The 23,895-nt window shown below is 33.6% G+C and overlaps 1 protein-coding gene across 1 annotated transcript; it reads left to right on the top strand.

The window, feature by feature from the left end:
* The first annotated feature begins 1,219 nt into the window (after window positions 1-1,219).
* Window positions 1,220-23,757, top strand: LOC142974289 (uncharacterized). The gene is made up of 12 exons (XM_076116525.1): window positions 1,220-3,898; window positions 4,336-4,574; window positions 5,717-5,937; window positions 6,281-6,438; window positions 7,565-7,746; window positions 11,728-11,873; window positions 15,966-16,134; window positions 17,468-17,661; window positions 21,644-21,764; window positions 22,146-22,335; window positions 22,768-22,910; window positions 23,151-23,757. The coding sequence occupies exons 1-12, from the start codon at window positions 1,429-1,431 to the stop codon at window positions 23,718-23,720; spliced, it is 4,803 nt and encodes a 1,600-aa protein (XP_075972640.1). The 5' UTR covers window positions 1,220-1,428; the 3' UTR covers window positions 23,721-23,757.
* The last annotated feature ends 138 nt before the right edge of the window (window positions 23,758-23,895 follow it).

The following is a 23,895-nucleotide window of genomic DNA, read 5'->3' on the forward strand; positions in this document are numbered from 1 at the left end:
TTGTTTTTATTTTTTCATTAAGTATTATTTAATTATTCCTGTTACCCTTGTGATAGGGCATTGTACTGAATGTACGGCAATGAAATGGAATGTGACAAGCCTTTCGTTATTCATCTAATTTCTTCGGAAATACAAGTTGATGCAGGTTTTAAAATAATTTTAATATTGTGAAAAAGTTGGTCTGTTAAGCAATTGCGGCTCAATAATAGCTTAACTAATATATTATATAGTAAACTAGTCTAGAAAGGTGAGTGCTATTCTGCGTGCTTTTACTTTACGCAATATAGATTTTATAGTAAGTCGAAGATTTAATGACCTTTTCTAATGTTACTAATATACCAATATCGCTTTTTCATAATTAGTAATCTAAATTTTATATTTACTTAATAAGATAAAATAAAAGCATGTTAATACACAATTTCACAATATGGTGTATTCCGCAACGCCTATCAAAAATATTATAGCAATCATTTTGCATGACTATAGAGCGGTAACGAATAATTGCGCAGGCGCTTAAACCGCTGTAGCAGTTTAGTATCTTTACGTCTACGAACTACGAAATAAAATAATATCGAAGATAATTAAATATTTGGGTGTGCTTTATAAGAACCTGTTACCTATTAGTTAACATTAACTCTTCAGTTGGTAATTGTATTAATACAGAATAATGTTTTTTTTTCTTAATATGTGTTTCATTGCCTCAGCTTAATAATTCATCTAAACAGTTAATATACTGTACAAAATTGTACAATATTGAAATTATAAGCTCGCATGAAGAAAAATTATTGGTTTCAAATTTAGTAAGTAATAGAATCTAAACCCAGAGTAGATAAAGAGCTCAATCTCTTCATCACGAGCAAATCCAAAATAAATGTTATTACGGCCATAAACATTAATAATAATATCTAATAGACTTATATATTGCAAAATGATAAGCTGTGACTTTGAGAGTAACATAATCACAATCTCTAACCTCACATAAATAATATTTCAAGCAGTTATTTCATAATTTTGTTAGAAAACTTAATAAAATAAAAACTAATAATATAGTATGAATGTTTATAAAGTAAATGTATAAACATTTAAGTGAATCCTGAACAATAACGCTGATCTATCACAATACAGTCAATCTTATCGGCGAGAGCGCGCGGACGGCGGACAATTGCCTTTGCAACACTATTTTTACACTGATCTTGGACGGCCGCCATCAGCTGAGCTCACGCCAGTTCACTACTAACCCGACTGATATTCGTACCCGCTCCCACAAAATTTCTAAAATATCTTACTAACCCATAACCTCGACCGAGAACCATCAATGAGCACCCGTTTCAATGAGATATGTTTTAACCCGTGCGTTACAAATAACCGTCAAGGTTCGTGAAGTTTCAGTGCGAGAGTATGGCGACGTGAGCACGCTACGCGTCCGCCATGGCGCGCCACCGATGGACGCTGACTCTAATTTTAATCTGCCTGCCTATCCTTGCCACAGTGATAACCGCATTCCGTGTACGCGATTTACCTAATTCCGAAAACAGTGTAAAACTCGATAGAAAGCAAAAGTGTGATGACTGTGAAGTGAAGTTCGGTCAAAAGTTGCCTAGTGTTAAATCTGAAAGTGACAAACATGCGTATGAAGATTTGAAGAAGGCGGTGCGAGAGAAACAACAACAGATCCACCAGAAGTCTGACGGAGACGATGATGATTCGAGTATTTTAAAAGCAAAAACTGGATCGAAACAGGAACACAGCGCTAGTAAAGTAAAACCAGAGGCGAGTAGCAAAAAGTTTGTAAGTTTTAGCCATGACGACGACGATGACGATGATGACGATATTAGTGGTAAATCTAGTTTGTTGAAAAAACCTAAAGTACTTGACACAAAGAAAAGTGATAAGCCACAGGAAGTAAAGAGTTCCAAAATCAAGGATACCACTTCAAAAGCTGTAAAACATGACGATGATGGTAAAAAACCAACTCCTATTAAACCAAAAGTCCTAGAAGCGAAAAAAGTTGATCAGAAAATAAAACCAGCTGAAACCAAAGACAAAGTATCTAAATTCTCTTCCAAAGAAGATGATGATGATGATGACGATGATGACGAAAAGCCTGTTGTTACTAAGTTGAAAACTTTGGATGGCAAGAAAGACAAACAGAAACCTGATAGTTCAGAAGTCACTGATTCTAAGTCAGCATCTAAAGAAGAAGATGATGATGATGATGACGACGACGATGATAATGATGATGATGATGACGACGACGACGACGATGATGATGATGATGATGATGATAACGACGATGACGATGATGACGGGGCGCTATCGAGTCTTTGGGAAACGTTTAGTTTGCTCGGGCTAGACATCGATCCAAGCCTCAAACCAGCAGCCAAGAAAGAAAAAGAGTCAATTCCAAAGGCTAAGGCTAAAAAACAAGACGAAGATAAAGCCGCTTCTCAATCAAAACATAAAATATCTATAGAAGTTATACCGAAAGCTAAAGATCCACCTAAAAAGGTTGAAACTAAGCCTGAAGCTCCGAAGTTAAAGGAAAGTATTATTAAGCCGGAAACTCCTAAATTGAAGCAAACTGTTCTAAAGCCCGAAATACCTAAATTGAAAACACCTATTACTAAACCAGGACCTAAGAAAGTAACAAAGAAGGATGATGATGATGATGATGATGATGATGATGATGACGACGACGATGACGACGACGACGACGATGATGATGATGATGACGACGATGACGATGATGATGATGATGATGACAAAGATGATAATAAAAAAGGATTATTGAAAAAAGTACTACCTAAAGTTGTCATTAAAGAAAAGGAAAAACCTTCAGTACCAGCTAAACAGACCATCAAATTAAGAGACATAACAGACGATGACGACGACGACGATGATGATGATGACGATGATGACGACGACGATGATGATGATGACGCATCAAAAAAAATCAAATCTAAAAGTGCAGGGAAAGGTCCCAAGAAAATAATAAAATTAAACATGGACATCGATGACGATGATGACGATGATGATGATGATGATGATGACGATGATGATGACGACGATGATGACGACGACGGTATTAACTTATTGAAAAAGGCAAAGTTAAAATCAGCCATCAAAGAACGGGAAACACCTATTAAACTAACTCCACCGCCGAAAAAAGAAGATAAAGAGGAAATTGACTCTGATCCTAAGAAGGAATCTAAAGAAAAGGAGAAACCTATTGACAAAAAACCAGAAGCAAAACCAAAAACTGATGGTAAAAAAACCGAACCGGTAAAAGAAAAAGAACCTAAGGCTAAAGAAGAACCCAAGGCTGAGAAACCAAAAGAAAAAGCCGCAAAAGATACTGTAGACAAGACTCCAGCTAAAAAAGAAGATAAGAAGGAACAGAAGGAATCGAAAATCGTAGAAGAAAAGCCTAAAAAAGAAGCGCCTAAGAAAGAACAAGAAAAAGAAAGCGTAAAAGCAAAACCTAGTCACGATAAGGAAGATAAACCTACTCACCGCGCCGAACCAAAGAAAGTAGAAACAAAACCAGCTCCTTCTTCTGGTGAACGAGAACTATACGTTAAGGAAGCCCTTAACATGCAAGATATCAAAAAAGAAATCAAAGCTCAAATTCGCTCAAGCCGTGAAGATAAAAGGTCTGACAAATCATCAAAAGAAAAACTACACGCTAGCCAAGAATCTTCGTCGACTGAAAGTCATTTAAAACACGTTACGGACGCTTTGAACAGACGGAATTTGCTCAAAAGCGAATTTGAAGACTTCTATGCATTTTTCCCAACTTTTGCACCGAATTTCTCACGAATTCATAATCCGGAATGCAGGCGTCACGGCCAGATCGTGTTGAGGCAATTACGAGGCACTAAACTATGGGCTTTAAATAGTAAGTTTTTTATTATTTCTCTAATAATATATCACTCACGGCGCAATTTCGAATCAAAGTTTAGAAATTCAATTCTTGTATTTTGAGATTTATATCCGTTAACCGAAATAATTACTCTACCATACAATAACTATTTATATTGGCAACGATTCAGAGATTTCAACAACAGATGCCGAGCAAAAAGAATCATAAATAACTACTTATTGCAGTTAATTAATCAAGGGTTTTACTATTTTATATGAAGGAAACATTTGCTGGCAATTAAAAATTAAATTGTACTTTGCGTGTTAACTTTGTAGTCTTTTGGTCTATAAAATTATACACCAGGTATTATAACGAACAGTAAACAAAGTTGTGGCCTTGGCGCGTTTGCGTTAGCCTCAGGTTGTTCCCAGAGGGTTTGCATAGTTGAACGAAACAGGAATTTTTCATTACAGTGCTCGACGCCACGGCAAAGATCCCCTCGGGTATACTGCAAGGTAATGGAATCCAGCTCGGCGACTTTGACCAGTGTGTGGGAAGCCGTGCTCGGGTGCAGTTAGAAAGTGGGAGTGTGGTCAAGGTTCAGGGAAAGTACTGTTTAGCTCGGCTCGACGTGAAAGCTGAACACCCAGAGCTGGAGACGCCGGTGCACCTGGCGCAGGCCAGAAACTTGATCAGGAGTCGGATAGATGATGTGAGTTTTAGATATGATCTCACTAGATTACATATTCATTAAAAAATTCATCATCTTTATACTACTTTTACTGACCTCGGTCATTTCGTCACTAAACCTAGACATTGCTTGTATCTAGATCGTCTGGGTCAATTGAGCTGTCAAAATAGCGATCAAACTATAATGTTTTATCGTGCACTGCTTAGGACTGGCAGATGTTGGCATCATTATTCTTGTTGGTCTTAATGGTAGAGTGCACTAAGCGCCAATCACGCTTCAATTAATTGACTCACTGTTGCTGTTTTAGTAATAAACGCCTACAAAGTCTTACGATAGTTTATTAATTCATTGATTTTCGATCGCCTGATGTTATATTAATGCCCAATCCAATAATAATCTTATTAGGTACTTTTACTAAAAAAAACACGTGTTTTTACGACAAAAATGTTTATATTTGATCTCTGTATTAGCATGCAAAATTTCATCAAAATTTGTTCAGTGGCTTATTCATGAAAGCACAACAGACAGGCTGACAGACATTTCTACGTAAAAAAATAGTACGAACGTGACTGACTTCATATTTATTATTATGATTTTCTATCACTGATTCTATATAGAGCCTCATTAGTAATAAATTATCTTGAATACTTAATAATATTGCCGGCAGTACGCACTGCTCTGGATTCATTATAAATAAATAATCTAATGATTCTCTTGTTCCTAAATGTATTGCCGAAGTATTAGAATATATATTTAGGTTTAATGAGTACCAATGCTTCCATGTAGATAATTGCTTGTTAGTGCTTGTTATAACAAATTATTGGATAAGTAAAACAATATCCTAAGAAATTAATGTAAGCTCCGCTCAATTACATACCGAATGTTTATAAAAAAATATATTTCGGTCTAAAATTAATAAACCTATTATATACCCACCTTTAAGTACTTTTTTGTAGGATTTTTTAGTACGTACGTAGACTATTTATTTACGACTCCGTATCAATCCATCGAAAACTACTTTAATTCTCTGAAAAAATAGTTAAAGGCCAATTAAGTATCCACAGTAAAGCATAATATTGTAGGTAAAATGCAGCCAGTGATAAGTTATAAAGCTTAAAGTGCCTAAGAACTCCTAACACTAAGCGTTACCATGCTTTGTTTAGCCAGGTCACTTCGTGCCGCGATTTTCAACGTTGAGCTGGGGGGTCTGCGTCCCTGCTGTCTGCAACCCTGAGGATGTCGAGGTGGTCATCAAAGATGCCATCAAACATTACCAGAAGACCAGCGGAGTCATTGTCAGGGTTAAAGTTGATGAACAGGACTGTTGTGTTGAAGAGGCTGAGTGGTGGAAGGACTGGATTGAGCTGCCGACTGTCCTGACGTTGTAAGTCGTGATTTTAATAAAAAAAATGATAGACCATAATAATCAAATAGTACGAACGTAACTATAGTTTTCATATACTTTTGGACAAAATAATGTTTTAGAATGAAAACGTATTGAGTAACTGACATATATTATGTGCAGCAGTAGGCACCGATTTACGTCAAATAAAAATATTGAAAAGTATGTATTGAGAATATTTCCTGTAATAAATGTACGGTTAAAATAGCTATGTATGAGTTTAACTAATAAAAATATAGTTTGGTGATGTTTTGAGTGGTAAAAAACTAATTTGGTGATCAATAAAAAGTTGGTGAACAATAGTGACAATATTGTTTTCTTCCAGATCGTTCTATGGTGTCATTATTTTGCTTGTACTTGTGGCGACGCTTCAAGACTTTTTTGCTAGAAGACCAGCGTCTGAGGAAGGCGATGAGAAAGCAGAGTCCAATGAAGAAGAAACTAAAGACGAAGAAAAGGAAGCCAGTAGCGGAAAAGGATCAGGTAATATTTAAAGACGTGTAAAATAAAAGTATAGGAAAACTTTCACTGGGGAAACATAAATATTTTTTAAGCTTAGTAAATAAACGCTTTGTTAGTCATACCTCATAATGCCTAATTTAGTAGTGTTTATTTTTTTATAGTCTAATAACTTAATAAGAGGTTTTTATGAGAACTATAATGACTACGGTGTGCTGACTATAACGGCAAGATATTCCTTAAATATATGTGATGATGGAACAATATATGCTCTTTAAATATTGTTACTTTACGTTCAGTATTAGTTCGCATGCTGTGTTTGCAAAGTGAGTCCAAACCAAAACAAGTACAAACTTACATTACAGAGTCTGACACATAATAAAAAAATATTAATAAGACTTTTGTGTGAAAATAAATAATCTACTTTAACCCAATGCACCAAAAGTGAAGTCAATATGGACAACGGATTACCTATTACTAAAACTTACTACAACACCGTAATGGACTTACTCAATCCGTCCACTGAAAGCTATTGAACGATGCTAAAGATAAACACGGTATTGTTTGGTTTCCCCAATAAACCTAGCTTCTATGCAGCTGAAAATATACATTAGTTATTTTGTAAACACAGAACTAACCAATAACCGTTTTGTTGTTGCATTATGATTTTGCAGCTGTAAAGCTTAGAGTAAAATATTTTGTATTTAGTTTTTCGTAACGCAAAAAGTATAATAAAAAGTTTATGATATGAATGTTAAAACCATTTGTGATCAGCTGTGTCCGAAAAGAAGAGAATAAATTAGGTATTTAAGTACGATATCAAAATTTAGAGCAATTTACACTCTTGTCTTTAGCAAACACTAGGAAAAGCTGTTACTCAAAGATAGCATGTGAATTTTTAATTCTATTTAGTAAGTTATGTAGTTAAGGAAACCTATTTAAAAAAAAACACGTCTAAAATCAACCAAATAAAAAACTCACTGCTGAAAACGATAATCAGTTAATACTTTAAGTATCTAAAAAGATAATGTAGTCCATTACCAATTTTGGTATTATAATCCCATAACAGATACACAAATGGGCCATTACGATACAACCTTTGATAAAATTTACTATTAAAGTATATAATATTCTTCTCTCTGTCTAACAGAAGGCTTCCTAAGCTCCTTCTCGCTCTACTACACGATTGACAAGCTGGTGGCTCCGGGAGATACCGATGAGATCTCGTGCATCCACGGCGTGAGAGGAATCGCGACCATCGCTCTGCTCGTTGCACACAAGTTTCTACCGGTTGCTGTTATGCCGTATACTAATAGATTGAGGATTACTGAGGTAAGAAGTATGAATCAAATCCTTTAAACTAAAGTAGGGAGGTACCGAACGGTGAAGGAAACAATCGTGAGGAAACCTTGCATGCCTAAAAATTTGTTTAAAACATTAATTGAGGGAATGCAAAGTCCCCAACCCGCACTTGGCCAGCGTGGTGGACTCAAGGCATAAACCCTCCCTCATTGGGGGAGGAGACCCTTGCCCAGCAGTCCGACATTAATGGGTTTAATTTATTATATTATTAGGGAGGTGCTAATAAAATGTAGATCTCATCTTAATTAGAGTTATATTATTAAAATCTTTTAGTTAAGCCACATCGAATAAGAAAAGGTTAGTATATTTTTTTAACAATTTAAATTGATGAATAGAAAATTGGCTACGACTTGATGTCCAGCAATTGGGTCTTTCTTATCGGAAAAATAAAGTTTTACTGTTAAAGTAGTTTATTGTCAGATTTTCATAATATATAATTAAATATTTCTCCCCTTAATATCTATTTTACATGTTAATTCAACGAATCAACAGAGTGCAGAAGTTATTTAGTTTTAACGACCATGTATGCCTTTATGCGCATTGCGGTAAAAATATTGTCAGGAGTTTGTTTTAATATTTGTCTCGTTTATTAATAGTTTTTCGGCTTGTGGATTAACGTTACGCATAATTTTAGTGTAAATATGAGGAATGCATTTAAAAATATGTTTATATGGACGCGGTAGAATGGATAATCCATAGTAGATGCTTTAGTATAGTTACTTTTACCTATGTGTACTTTTTGTACAATTAAAGTATTAAAGGTAAATAATACGCTACTTTAAAGGTAGGCACTTAAGTATGCGAAACAGATAAAATGGTACAGAAATGTTTAACAGCATACTTTTGGTGTAGCTTATAATAATTTACTTAAGATAAACAAATTGACGGTGTTTTATTTTGAAATTTGTAGTCTAGAAGCATTTCCTACTTTCAGTAGTACTAAATTGTGCCAGTCTAAATACTGATAGGATGCTACAATGTTTGCTAATACAATGACTATCTGAAATTACTTTCATACAGTACAAAATACCCCTAAACTATTAACACATGTTTACACATAGTGGTCTTACCACTTACCAGCCAACGGTCGCGGTTTAAACAATTTAACAAAATATCTAACTACTAATTAACCTAATAATCCACATTTCAGTCAATAATGTTATATATGAATCCACTTTGGCGAAGCCGCAAAGGTAGTTAACCTTAGCCACGAATTATTATTAGTACCAATTGTGAAAAGCATGCTGTAAAATAAAGTTTTAGTGATGTGATTGTCATGTCGATATTGTAAGAAAGTAAAAAATAAAATTATTAAGGCGAATTAACTTTTTAATGTTATGTTTGTAGTATTTTGTCCGTTAGTTTGTTTGTTATACTTTTGAAGCTGTATTGCCTAAACTAAGATTATTAGTTTATTTCTAGAGAAGAGATTATTTTAAACTATGAACCAGTTGACTGTTATTTCAAAAAAATAACAACTGTTGTTTATCGAAAAGTATAATTAAGTAGAGGTTAAGAAGAAGAGTAATTAAGAAATAAGCTCGCCAATTACACGGGACTAACATTTCCGATAGGTTAGACTCTCCATTCGAGTATATCAATCGTTATGGACGTTATTGTGTATCAAACTTTGATGGCTTAGTTTGAAAGTCATTTTTACACTGGTAGGTACATGACGAAAGACAACCTTTAATTGCACTCAGTCAACTAAACTAACCACAAATAAAAATGCATCACCCGAACATACATCCATCACTAAACAGCAAGCGACAATAATGTGACTTGATTAATCAATTAAATCAAGAAGCATCGATATATCGAGTATAATCACCTCACTACGGTCTTACGGCATTCTTATTAGTAGGACTTAAGGTTCATATTCGTGTAGCAATTCCTTGATACGTTATCGTTGGCGTGAGGCCAAGTGTTCGGTTGGCCGGTTGTGAACGCACGACATCCAACTGATTCATTCTTTATTACTTCAGGCTATCCAATTGCGAAATGATCGGGAGATGTATTAACTAGAAGCTGTCAGGCAGGAATCAAGTTACTTTATTGAGCTGCTAATTTTGTGCATTGTAATCAAGGTTTAAAAAAAATAACTTACTAACTCTTTGTTCGGCTTTTCCGTAATGATGCAGGGATTTTGACCACATGATAACTAATGGTATTCTTCAGTAATTCAGAATCAACCGACTAGAATGTAATGTTTTTTTAAGTGGCTCTAGAGATATTTTTTTATATAAAGACAGGAATACTACTGTCTGATATGATGCTTGCTTATACAAGGTCAGTTACAGGTTCGATTCTCTTACGGAGGAAAATGTGAGGTCTTCTGTAAGGTCTTGCGTATGCTCGATCACCGTAAACGACTGGCTTTCTGTAAATTGTCATTATCTATCCAATAGATAGGTATAGTATCCATTTTATACGCCTAAAGACAGTAGTCATTAAACCACCTTATCGTTCTTGCATTAAAAATATTTTTGTCCCTAGTTACTCAATACACTTTTCTTTTAACATATGAGTGTAAAATCTTCACAATGTGTTTTGATAAATTGACTTCCTCTATTACTTTTTTATAACAGTACATTTTTGACATCGCGAAGAGTTTTTTTTAGCTTATGTGCGCAGTTTGTGATAATTCTAACACATTTGTCGTGTTTATGATAATAGTCAATTTGTACGATTATTTAGTGGCAAGGTGGCTTCACATGGTTAAGTGTATTTACTTAAAATGTGATGTTTGAATGAAACAGTAAAAAAATCTAAAACGTGACTGTTTATAAGAATTTAAGGACGAATCGTATCTATAGTTACTAAAATTATGAATGTGAAAGTTAATACATATGTTAGGATCTTTGAAACAAAATAATGCAGAATGTGATTTTAGCTTTGGTAGGTAACAATTAATTTTTTTTATTTAGTTAAATAAACACAAACCTAGGTATACTTTTAATGTGAGTGACATAGTGAGAAACACAGTTACTCGAGGTTACACACATGTTAACCGATTTAAAAAAATAATGAGGTAATCAATTAGACGTGATTTTTTTAAGATGTTATTATTTTTCAATAATTAAGTTCAGCCCTAATAAAAAAAATATAGTTTCTGCAACAGTTTTCAGCCTCAATCGTACTGATATTTCCAAAAAAATAGTTAGAACTCGTATCAATGTCATATCAAGCAAGAAAGTAACAGAAATAATCAAATGACACAGCGTAAACCATAAATTACGCACCAAGCTTTATTGTGAGACAGTTAATACACACGGCTAGAGGATTAAGAATTAGCCGAATTTATCTAGTTGACTCACTCTCTGTTCATTTGTTATATTATCTTCATGCTTTTTGTGTAATTAAATAGGCGTCCCCGTTCCCGGAATAGGCCAAGGAGAGTACTATATGAATAGGGAGGAGGTACTCTCTTTATTAAGATTGTTAGTTGAGTTAGTTTTTATGGAGAAAATATATTAAATGTTTAGGTACAGCATTGTTTTTGATGACAATGATAAGTACACGTGATGCTAAAGTGGCGTTAATTAAAAATATTTTTTTGAATTTATCAATAATTATTTAGCGTTTAAATATAATATTGCATTAAAGGATATTCGTATTCGAAATACATGTATTTTAAAAATAAAAAATACTTATATAATGATTGATTAGGCATAATAGGCATCCTCTTTTAACCACCACCGTATTTACTATAAACAGTTTGTCATTTGACAGATGCATCTGTTTTAAAACTGATATTTTAATAGAAACCACAGAATATTTCAAATATATGCTCATCTATTTACAATCCATACCTTCGCAATAAACAGTTATGGTTTCAGTCATGATCATAAAATGAACGTTCCGCCCTGGAAAACCTCCCTTTCATACTGTTAAACAATACTCTAGTTCTTGTGGTCTTTAAGAAACTAATTCCGTACTTTTTCTTTCCAGTTAGCGAGTTCTCCACTCTGGTCATGGTGTCGAGCTGGTTGGATGTACACTGACTGCTTTCTACTCCTTAGCGGCGCTCTCACTGCGCACAGGATCTCTGACTCCGACAGTGGCGCTCCTAGAAGACTGTTCTCCAGATACTTGAGGTATTTATATTTCCTTTGGGAAGAACATTGCATTCCTGAGAATTAATATTAAAGAAAGTGTCTATAATGTTGTGATCTACAACGGGGTGGAATGAAACTCATGCCTAGACCTGTTACGCATTACGGTATAGGATAGTAGAGGATTAAATATTATGCCCAGAGTACCAGTCTCTTATAAAAAAACTGTTATTGCAGAAGATTAAATTTTGCTCATTGAATCGACATGCCATGTATTGCATTAAAAAAATGACAGGCGCTTTTGAAGATTTTATCAGATTTTTATATACTTACTTTGATGTTATTTATGTAGTTATTATAAAAAAAAAATATAAAACATGACAGACAAAAAAATAAGGCCTTTTTATGGTAGTTAATCATAATAATTAAAAACATACCAAATATAGCATCAAATATTTCAAACGTGAACAAGACCTTTAAATCACTCCTAAAAATGATAAATAAACGTTTGTTTATTATATTAAATAAGGATAACATCTTAATATGTTTTTATAACCTAAAAACGAAACACCGTAAGGGTCACTTTAAGGACCAGTTTTAGTAATTTTCTAAAAACCAACTATCATCATAATTATAGTTCAATTTCCTAAGGGGAAGTCCGGTGTTCAGAATTATGTCACAATTTTTTGTATCAAACTATTGATTTAAGATGAATGGAGTTTATAAAACGCATATTCATTAGAAATGATTGTCTTAATCGTCATCAGCGTGTGGTTTTTGTGCGTTAATCTGTGATTTCTATTTCGTTCCAGTTCTATGGCAATCTTGACCAGTACCTACTTTGACTATTTATGAGTTTCGGATATCTACAAACTACTAACGTGTCCCTTTCAAATGAATAGGTTTTAATCTAATTTAAAACATGCCAAACTATACGGAAGTCCTGTTATTCCTTATCTAAAGATTTGTCTCTGATCAGTGTTGCTATTAACCTTATTGTAAGGGATGCGTAAAGCCAACTAGTTCATACTTATGCTGTTATAATTATTTGATTGAGTACCTTCTCATAGCTATCGCACTTTCATCGTCTGAATGCAACTTTTGATTTAAATAAAATCTAATCCTTGTATTCTATAGTAAGGTAATTCCCACTTAGCACAAACTTCGTCACAGATCTCTGAAAACGGTGATTGCCTTATTTTATCAATATCATACTATATATAACTTTAATCAATTAGTACTCAATTCACATTATTCTGCTAAGTATCACGGTTTATATATTGAACATGACATTACATTTTTACATAGTGATAAAAAAATGGAGAATATAATTATCACACCATAGGAATAGAATTTTTATGTAACTACCGGTTAGAGATTACTGATTTGGTTAAAGTTATTTTAAAAGCTAACACGTCCAAATATAGAAAAATAAACTATATGTCGTATGGAACCACTTACTTCTCTACTGTGTTATATATATTATAATTTACGTACTATTTTTTATCACTATCAAACCGACTAATTTGTAAATAATGTAAAATAAAACCCTAATTTTTGTACAAATTTTCTTAAATCCAAAAAACGTTAGCGTAGGATTGTACTCAAAGTAAAGGATACTGTAAGTGCAAGTACTTTGTTTTTTATTTTCTCAACACGTGCGGGAAATGGTACAATACCATTTCCCAATATTGCGAACATAAGATATTCCTCACCAATTCTAAGATTTTCACCGAACAAATAAAAATGTGATTCGCTGGATATTATTAATTAGCACGGATTTGCTAAGTCCGGTGGAAAACCGCATCCGATTTTACTGTAGATTTAAGATCATCGTAGTAAATGACTAAGACACTAAGTAACCATAGAATTATGACACACGTGGGAACTGGTACTTTTTAGTGTAATGTCCAAGTGTTAATTAACCAAATTCACCGCATTGATGATTTGCGTTTATAATTTTTTGAGTCATTGTATTGATTTTAACGGTGTGAAGTGCGTATTCTCATACATTTCCTTGAAGTTTTGTTTAAGAATTAATGTGATGGAAAAACACATGGAGTCACGTTTTAATTTGATAAAACTATAGAACTGTTTATTTGCGCTTAATAGTAAAATTATTGGTCTCGGTTACAATTCCCGGGTCGTGCAAAAGGCTATTAGTATTTCCTAATTTTTATTAGAATATTTTTCAATAGTAGCCCGGAGTTAGGTAATATTATGCCCGTTGAATCGCTATAATATATAATAGGCTCGCCTACATTTTACACAAACATTTTTGATGGCAAAACGTGGGTGTATTTTATACACCTCTGCTTACCCCTTCGTGTTAAATAGGCGTGATATTATCTATGTTTGTATGTAATCAGCAATTTATATTAAAAAACGTGAATAGCACCAAAGACTTACTAATTAGCTTGTCACGTGGCGTCTTAATATCAATATATCGTTTTAAACTATTTAAACATCATTACTTCAAGCAGTAAAACACTATAAGTATGTGTTAACAATAAGAAAATTATATTTGTCTACACGATTCATAACACGTGCACATTTTAAACGCGAAAATTGTAAATTTGGAGAGAAAATTTGCATTATTACGACAAAGTTTTACGAATAACTCTATTAACAAATATAATTTGTACTTTAGTAGTTTTAGTTTGTTTGTTCAATTGTCGTATAAAAGTAGTTTTGTTCACTGAAGTTCTTTAATTATTTATTTGTATTATTATTTTATTTTGGTAGAGTATAGAATCCTTATTGAAGGAAATATGCGTGTGAATTACAATGCATCTTTTAAACTCTGTTTTTTTTATATTGATTCGCTTTACATAAGATTTCCTAGTCATTTGACACCTATGTTATTCATTACAATTACTGAATGTACAACTAGTTTAGAAATGAGGCCTTATGGGAGTTAGCAAGAAACTGACACTACTCTTTCGAATTTTCAAATGATAAACAAAGTGGTTGATACAATTGAATATGGGAAGAGCTGAAAATAATGTCAATTCCAATAAAATATCCAAAGAACCCAAACATAAAAGACCTATTCAAAACATATTATTTTATAAAACATACTAAACTTGACATATTTGCTTTGGCACGCTCGAGTGCCTGCTTTAGCTAACAATGCAAATAAAAAAATGGTGCTCATAAGTAGGCTATTATTAGAAACAAAGATTTTCCTACATGTTACTTTTTCAACATCCCCAACATATTAAAAAATACGGTTGTAAATTGACTTCCTTCATAGAAGTTGCCGTTTGAAGACTAAGGGAAGTGATGGATAAGCGTCGGATTAACTATTGTTTAGATAAAAATACTGACGTATCATATTGTTAGAGGATTTCTGACAAGCTAACCGGTACTTAAACAGAATTGCAGAATTCATTGCAACTATACATCACAGTATCTAACACGACCGAACTAGGTGCATAAAAATAAAATTAACACATTGCAAGAACACATTTGCTAATTCAAATAATCATCAATAATGTTCCACGATAAATATGAATGACTTTTTGTTCAAGACAAGCATAAGTGTTGTGACGTCACACTCACAATGACTACTCAACGCTGTTTTTCTACTTAAATTATTTATTTCACGCAAACAACATGCAAAATATTTTCCTGCTTTCAATATTAACACAATTCTTAAAATATTGAATGCATTAAAACCTGTCTATTGTGAGTAAAGGGTAATGACATCAGATCAAAAGGTAATGAACTTGTACGAGAATTTGCAAAATCATCTCTCAAAGATTGATTGCACTTTTGAGATTTGATTTCGAAGGTCAGAAAGGAAAAGTTAAACTGTCAATAATATACTACATTTTGAATTTTATTTTTTGTTCGTTACTGATGATTTTGATTTATTGAATGAAGAAATGAGTAAGTACTTACAACTGCAATGTGTAGGCCTTTTCGTACCTTAATGAAACCTCTCTCTTACTTCTCTTTCTCCTCCTACCTTACTTATAACATGGGGTAAGGATTCGTTAGTTGTATTCAGTAAAGCTAATATAATTTTCCTTCAAAAAAATTATCATTTCGATTTTATTATGAGTTCGTTGTAATAGCAGATTGGTGACTTCCAAATTATATTCTTATATCCTTTTTTTCTCCCTCCAGATTGACACCAGCTCTTCTGGCAGTAGTGCTGTTCTACGCGTACATCTGGGACAACATATCCATCGGTCCGATGTGGGGCACTTTCGTCACGAAGAACGCGGAGGTCTGCCAGGAAGGCTGGTGGTGGAACCTTCTGTATGTACAGAATTACTTCGGTTTTGAAGATATGGTAAGATACATGACATATACAAACATATTATTAACCAGCTGCGACCCGCGACTTCGCCCGCGTGAAAGGATTTTCTGGGGTAAAAATTATCTTTTGTGTTAACCCAGATTAAAAACTATCTGCAAAATTCGTCCAGAAGTTTTTTTGCGATAGAGTAACAAACATCTATACATACATTTTCACAAACTTTCGCATTTATAATATTACTAGAATAGCTCCCAGTCATGTGACTGATTTCTTGAGGATAATGTAACTATCTATCATTAAATAATTCTTCTATATTGTGGTCACCTAAAAGAGGTTTAGAGAAAATACAGTACACAACTATTTGACTGTCAATACATTCCTAAAGTTAGCTAAGAATGGCGGCGTTTTGTAAATGGCTTCGCGTCATATTTTCTTTTACGTTACAACAAATTATTCCCTCTCGAATACTCCATGAACGAAAGAAATACAGTCATTCCCCAACAGCTTGCTCTGCAAATAAAAAGATACTTAAATTGCAATCAACTGCTTTTTAACGCTTTTTAATGCCGAGAAAATTGCAATTGTATTTTGTAATAAAATGAAATGCAATGCGCCGAATGTATTTTATTACACACGGGAATTTATTTGAATTATAAATTATTTTGAAAGTTTGGATTACAAATTTTATATTTTTTATATTGAACAAAGTAATCCTTGAATACTTCAAGGTTGTAAAAAGTTTACGCCCAGGGCATGTATTTCTGAATATGTGTCCATAGCTATAACTACAGCTGGGTTTACATACATAAATATCACGCCTTTTTACAATAGGGGTTGGTAGAGAGTGAGACAAAAGAACGTCACTTGGTACAATACTTACAAACTTCCCATGCCTCATTCACATCCATAAATCTTGTCATATGGGATCACATATTTGGCTGACAGACTTTACATTTGAATATAAATCAATTGGGTAATTCCACACGTATTTACTCATATATGGAAATAGCCACGTAATTGTCTATTTAGGTGACACTTATTGACGAATTTTGCGGACATGATGTTTCAATTTATTCTAGTCACCTAGTCATCATTGGTAAAAATGTCAGCGTCTTAAAATACGACACCAATGTATACTTACTTAAACCAAAAATTAGATATTTACAATTACCTAGTTATTTCCCGAGACTTGTAAATTTTCGATGCTATAATGAAAATCACAAATTTTGAGAATCGTCAGGAACCATATTGAATTCACAATAAATTAATTCCCTAGCTCACTTTATGCATTTAAACCTCCTTTTTTCCACCTATAACCAACTTCTTTGCAACTGTGCGGACTTTTCGAATTGCTTATTTATTCCAGTGCGCACCCCAAACACATCAACTAGCCCTGGACATGCAGCTGACAATCTTGGGAGGTATCTTAGTATGGGTGATGCAAGTGAAGCAAGGCGTATACAAGCTCATACTGCCAGCGTTGCACGTAGTAGCCGCGTACTCGAGGTACACTACTGTGAGGGATCATCGGCTCACTATGCTGGCTTATCATGGAGTCAGGTAACTCATAAATTATTTACGTATTTTTGAAAATTTTCTTGTACATTTGTTAAGTTGGGCTAGTAACTATGGTCCTTGAAGTACACGCGGTTTATTTGGTTACCTTGGAGGGCGAATTAAAATTCTCTTTACTAGTACGAGACGCTCATATCCAGCTTTTGTCGCGTATAAAAAATACTGACAGGAATATTTTTTGTTTCAATAGCTACTCGTTACTTAATAGTGGTATACAATATTGAATATCGGAAAATTAAGATATAAAATTAATTGACAAATACACCTTAAAATAGAATTCTCAGTTTTCCATATAAAGTAACTTGATATAGCGTTCTGTTATTGCAAATCGGAAGGCCTTAATTTAAAAAAGATTTTTATTTTATCACGTATGTACATTATAGAACTGTAGCACGACTCTACAGTCGGTTTTGACGAGGATCGAGAGTTTGACATTTAAAATGGCGCTAATCATATTTTCATACCAAATTTCTCGATAACTGCTGGCAGCTGGTAGTCGATAGTGGCAGAGTATCGCGCTACAAAACTCACTTTCACGGACAAGTTATGCTCAACAAACGAACAAAGACCATATCGCTCGTTTATTTTAGTAGTTTGCTCAGCACTTATGAATTACAAGTGTAGAACACATATAAATAAAATATTTTGAACAAGATGTATTGTTTTTTGAGGCTGAGATTACAGTCACGTGTGGAATAAAGACCCAAATCGTAATTGTGGGAAGAAAATCATCTTCATTTTTATATTGTTTAAACTACCTTTATGTATTTTTAAAAGCTCAATTATAAAGGTTTGCAAATATTTTTCTCACTTGTTTTTAATTTGGACTGTACTTAAAACAAATAGGTTTTAAATAAAAAATCCAAATATGTTTGAAAGTCGTTTGGAAAATAATTATTGTTTTTAGCATAGATAAAAACGTTCATGAACTTTAGAAGTTAAGGTTACATCAATCCTTTTTTAATTATATAATTATATCAATCAATTTAAAAAATCCTCTTACAGTGCTCTTTTACACTTCCTAAGGCATCTTCATACCAAATTTCACCTGGTAGATTCGGCTGTGCATTGTCCCTCAATCAGTTACTCAGTAACGGAATAGTTTTATATTCTTATATTGATTAAGGCCAGTTTTTCAGTTCATGCATATGTGATAAGTATTTGCTGTATAAAGCGGTAAGTGATACTAAATGTCAGAAAGCGAGTGTCAAGGTTACATCTGTTGAGCTTTTTGATAGATATTTAGAGGTAGGGAATTTAATTGAATTTGGCCTTAGAGTTTCTTGCCAGCTCTACTCATTGGCCCTACCTACCGAACTGGCGGTAAATTCACTCTTTGTATCATTGACTATCATAAGTGTCAGCATTTGACCTGTATGAATATGATTTGATTTTAGAGTTTCACAATAATGTACAGTTAAATAAACGTACGTTGCTCTTTTAATGTTAATGCAATATTAAATTAAACTTCGTAATATTAAACAGCGCATTCAATAAATTATTATGACGGCATATTCGGAACGTTACTGAAATAACTGGATATCACAAATAACTGGGGCATTGTACTATAAATCTGGTTGTATGATTAATTAATATGAAAATTGGTTATTATTCGCTGTTGGATGTGATTTTTACTTGCGTGGATTTCGAATTATGTAGAAAAGAATTATATAAAATGAATAAATAAAGTCTCACGATTGAAAATTCTTATTTCATTTTACAAATTAAAATTGATATTGATAATGGCCTTTAAAGCCAAATTTAAAAGAAGCCGCATGTTTTTTTACACGTTATGAAATAATAAATTAAAAGTACTATGGTAGGTTAATACTTCGAATATACTTACCAATTGACGAACTAATTACAATTAGATTAAAAAACAATGTTTAGTGGTTCAGAAAATGTGTACCAACTTACCTTACATTTCAAACTGGATCTTGCATTAATGTAGTCAGATCATCAGATACTGACGTTTCTGTTCCCGTCATGCCATAATATAAATAAAAATGAACCGAAGTATAAACTATTAAGACCGTGAAGAGCAATAAATATATTTCGATTGAACTCAAAATCCATATTTTGGATTACAAAAATCAAAAATAGAAAAGTTACAAAATAATATGAAAGTGTACATATTATTAAATGTTAATGTGTCTAGCTGCAGTTTTTGATGCAAGCGTAATGGTGCAATAGTGCAATCGCGTATTTCTAATACTAATTACTTTATTATTTAGTCCATCAGATCTACTTAGTAATTACATTATGCAAAACACTTGTATTTAATTTAATTTTTTGTCGAGAGGAGGCAAGTTATAGTGCTCATTTTTAGTTTTATTTACTTTTTATTTCTATAATATAATATATATTATTATCGCATACTTTATAAGTATCGATTGTTGAAGAAAAAAAAGAAGAAAAAAAATGTATAACGTAGTGAACGTTATAAACTTTTTTTCTTCTCCACCTTTTTCAATAATAAACGTGTAATAGGTATGCTCGGTAGAGCAAAACCACGTTGACTCTTTCAAAATTTATTTATAAGAGCAGTACCTTTATTCAATTAGGTATTTTCAAAGCACAGTTGCCTAAGGACTAAACAATCGCAAACAACCAAACCAATATTGGTCAAAGGTATTATCCCATCTATTAGCGCAGCACACTGAGGTGGTACTAAATGTACTGCACACAAAATTAACAGCCTATAATGACAGTTTGCATTATAGTTCGCCCGCGGCGTTGACACTGACGCGCTGGTATTGAATTATGGCCTCAATGTCCTGATAGATACATGATGATCTTTGTTTGATAGTTGATGATAGGATAGGAGAATCAATGCGATCATGGATTTTATTTGCCGTCGAATATGCAAGTAGTTTAAAATTACTATCGATACAAATTCATTCATTTTCATAAATCAATTCGTTTGCCTAGTGTCTCTTTGTGTTTGTCTATTAAACTAGAAATTACCAGGAACAAATACATTTTGATCAAAAATTTTGGTCAATTTTTTATTACGGCTATTAACAACTAGCAAGTTATCAGAAAATGTTGTATGATAAACTGATCAGCGCCCCTAGCGAATGCTGTGAGAACGAATTTTAAGTACATTTTAAAATAATGTAAAACTCGCGATAATCGATAGTAGCGACTGAAGAGTAACTACTATGAAAGTTTGATTGCAACATCTGGTTAAATATCGGTCACCTTAACGCTCGTCCCACATTAGATAATAATTTGAACTAAGATAAACTAGTTTAATGTCTAGACAACATTAATATGCAATCCTAATTCAAAATTGCTAATCCGAAATTCAAAATATTTCAAAATAACATACACGATCCGGTAGTCGCTGTTTGAATGAAACTGGTTAAACAACAGACTGAAGAAATCTTGTTGCCTTGTGGGTTGGAACATATTTGACGGAAAATGTGACGTGTATTATCGGCCATATTAAGACGAAACGTAACATATTACCTTACTCATTTAACCGATGCTGCGTTGCTGCGAAGAACAGAAGATTAGAATACTAAATTGATTATCTCCGTGGCGCAGTAGTTTTTGTCGCCACGCCGCTACCATCGCGCCGGGAAGTTGTAGGTTCGATTCCCACACGGAACAATTATTTGTGCGATATACGAGTAATTGTATTGGGTCTAGTTGTACTTTGTGTCCGTTTTTTGTATGTTTGTAAAAGTCCCCGCGACATAAAAGCAAAAACAAATAATAAATAAAATAAATTTAATTAGCTATACAACGCATCTTCCGTCAGAAGTGTTCCGACCCTACAAATTGAGGAGCGTACTAAGGTTTGTAGGTATAACTGTCTATCTAAAAACTTAAGGCTCTTAAACTCGCCCAACTCTTTCCGTGAACTTGTTTACAAAACCCTGATACTTTAACATGAACACTTAACAAGTTTGAACAACTAAGTTGTCAGTTTGGAATTTTAATTTTGTCATGTTTTCAGCGTAAGCCAGCTTTACAGGACGGCGCGTTTGAGTTATACCTCGGTGTTGCATCGTTCTACGCCGTATTTGATCGGGCTTAGTTTGGGATTGGCCTTGAAGAATCCTGCGGAACATGGCAAGGTTGGATTTGTTTTGTTTATTAATGGTGCTGCTTTAATCTCGTTTAATTTTGTGACTACAGTGATTTAGACAAAATTAAGCGGATGTTATATTGTGAAAATTATAAAAAATTTAGAGCCTGGGGTTTATTAGTCAAATAGTGTTACAAAACTAGTGAGAGTAACGATAATGTTATTGTATACCGCGAAAATATTATTCTAGTTTGTACTCGTTGTGCATTACTGTTTGTTTTTTTTATATTTTTTTCAATTTAATGACAGAAGAAAGAAGTCTGTATTGTGGAGTATGTCGATGTTCTTGCGGATCTAAATAGCAAATTCCTTGAATTTCTTATCGAATTTATCAATGTTTTCTATTTTACTAAGTTCTTGTTCTTTACAGTTTCTCCTCGGCATCGGTTGGATATCCAGCACTGCTCTCTGGTGCCTCGTGTGGTGGGCAGGAGCTGATTCCGGTTCAATCCAGTATCGTTATAGTGCTTCATTCGCGGCTCAGTACGCAGCACTTGCACCTATCGCATCCGCACTCGCTATCGCTTGGGTGATCTATGCTGTTCATAGTGGTGGTTCTGGTAAGTATAGAACATTCAGAGATAAATAAAAAATAGTAACTTGATTATGTCGAAGAAATCAAATAGATACAGAGACAGACTGTATAAAATATAAACGATGTATATTCTAGCAATATTGTTGCGACAAAAACAGTACAGAAATCTGTTAAGCTTAGGACTTAGATCTTCACATATACACGAAGAACACACAAATACACCTTGTATTTAGCGCATTTATGAAAATGAGAACAAAATTTAAAAAACTGGACGAGCTTAATCACGTTCCCCTAATTGTGTTTCATTGTTATGTCTTTAACTGTCTCGCAAAGTTTTTAGAACACATAATAATATTTCTACTAATTAGATTTTTGTAACTTCGTTTTCGTTCGTAGATAAATTCATATTTATATGTTTTGCATCAACTACACACTTAAAATTTTCTTTTTGACAAAGGTTTCCTGTCAAGATTCCTGTGCTGTAGACCTTTGGTGCTGATCAGCCGGCTGTCTTACGCGCTCTACCTTACCCAGTTCATTGTGTTCATCACTAACGTCGCTACCGTTAAGACTTCTAGTGAATTTACGCTGATGTCTTTGGTAAGTTTATATTAAAATCTTAGCATAATATTATAATGATGACTTTGTAAATAAGTTGATTGAGAACTAATTTTTCTGCGTATAAATAAGTGTCAGATACCCTTCTTGATAGATAAAATCACTCAAAGTGTATGAAAGAAATTCATCGATATAAGGAACATTTGCGAAATTTACCATAACTTAACTTCTGCTAAACTTATTTTTCTCACTACATAATTGGTTATGATTTTCTTTTCACAGATCGATGTTCAAGAAATATCAGCAATTCTACTATCATCTGTATTACTAACTCTTACTTTTGTCATACCAATGCAATCTCTGCACAAAGTGTTTACATTCTCAACAAAATCTGATAGTGCTGAAGAGTCTCAGGAGTCAGGAGAGAATGAGACAGAAAAAGAAGAAAAGCAAGAAGAATCACAGAAAGAAGAAAAAGACGAAGTGGAAGCACCGCAATTGAGAAGCAGACAGAACTTAATAGCACATAGAGAAGTACTCGAAGAAATACCTGAGACAGAAGTGGAATATGAGTCACAGAGAGACAACGAAGGTCTTGGGGAGATCTTAGAGGAAGAAGAAGAAGATGTTGGCGAAGAATCTATCGGAAATATGGACATGGATGACGATTTGGAAATTATTGAAGAAGAACAAGGTGGAGAAGATGAAGAAGACGAGTCGTGGTTGAACAGAAGACAGTATACGCCAAGGAGAACTGATTCTAATGAAGATGATCAAGATATAGATGAGTGGGAATGGACGGCTAATGGAGCGACTCGGAATGGAGCTCAATATTATCGATACTCAAGGTAGCGATGTTTTGTTAAATTAAATTATCTTTTTGTTTTTATTTTTCTTGTTTTATTTTACATGAGGATAAACCCTTATGATGATTTAGTAATTTGCTATGAATCGCCAAATAATACCTAAGTCTCTCGAAAAGGTTTAACAATAATATTCGTGTTTAGTGACAGTGTGTATAATAATG

This window comes from Anticarsia gemmatalis, chromosome 7 (assembly GCF_050436995.1).
Source record: "Anticarsia gemmatalis isolate Benzon Research Colony breed Stoneville strain chromosome 7, ilAntGemm2 primary, whole genome shotgun sequence".
Lineage (NCBI taxonomy): Eukaryota > Metazoa > Arthropoda > Insecta > Lepidoptera > Erebidae > Anticarsia > Anticarsia gemmatalis.

Coding starts and splice junctions, on each gene's coding strand:
- LOC142974289 (XM_076116525.1), top strand. CDS start 1,429: ATGGCGCGCCACCGATGGACGCTGACTCTAATTTTAATCTGCCTGCCT. Junction 6,439..7,564: donor CAGTAGCGGAAAAGGATCAG/GTAATATTTAAA, acceptor TCTGTCTAACAG/AAGGCTTCCTAAGCTCCTTC. Junction 7,747..11,727: donor ATAGATTGAGGATTACTGAG/GTAAGAAGTATG, acceptor TTTTCTTTCCAG/TTAGCGAGTTCTCCACTCTG.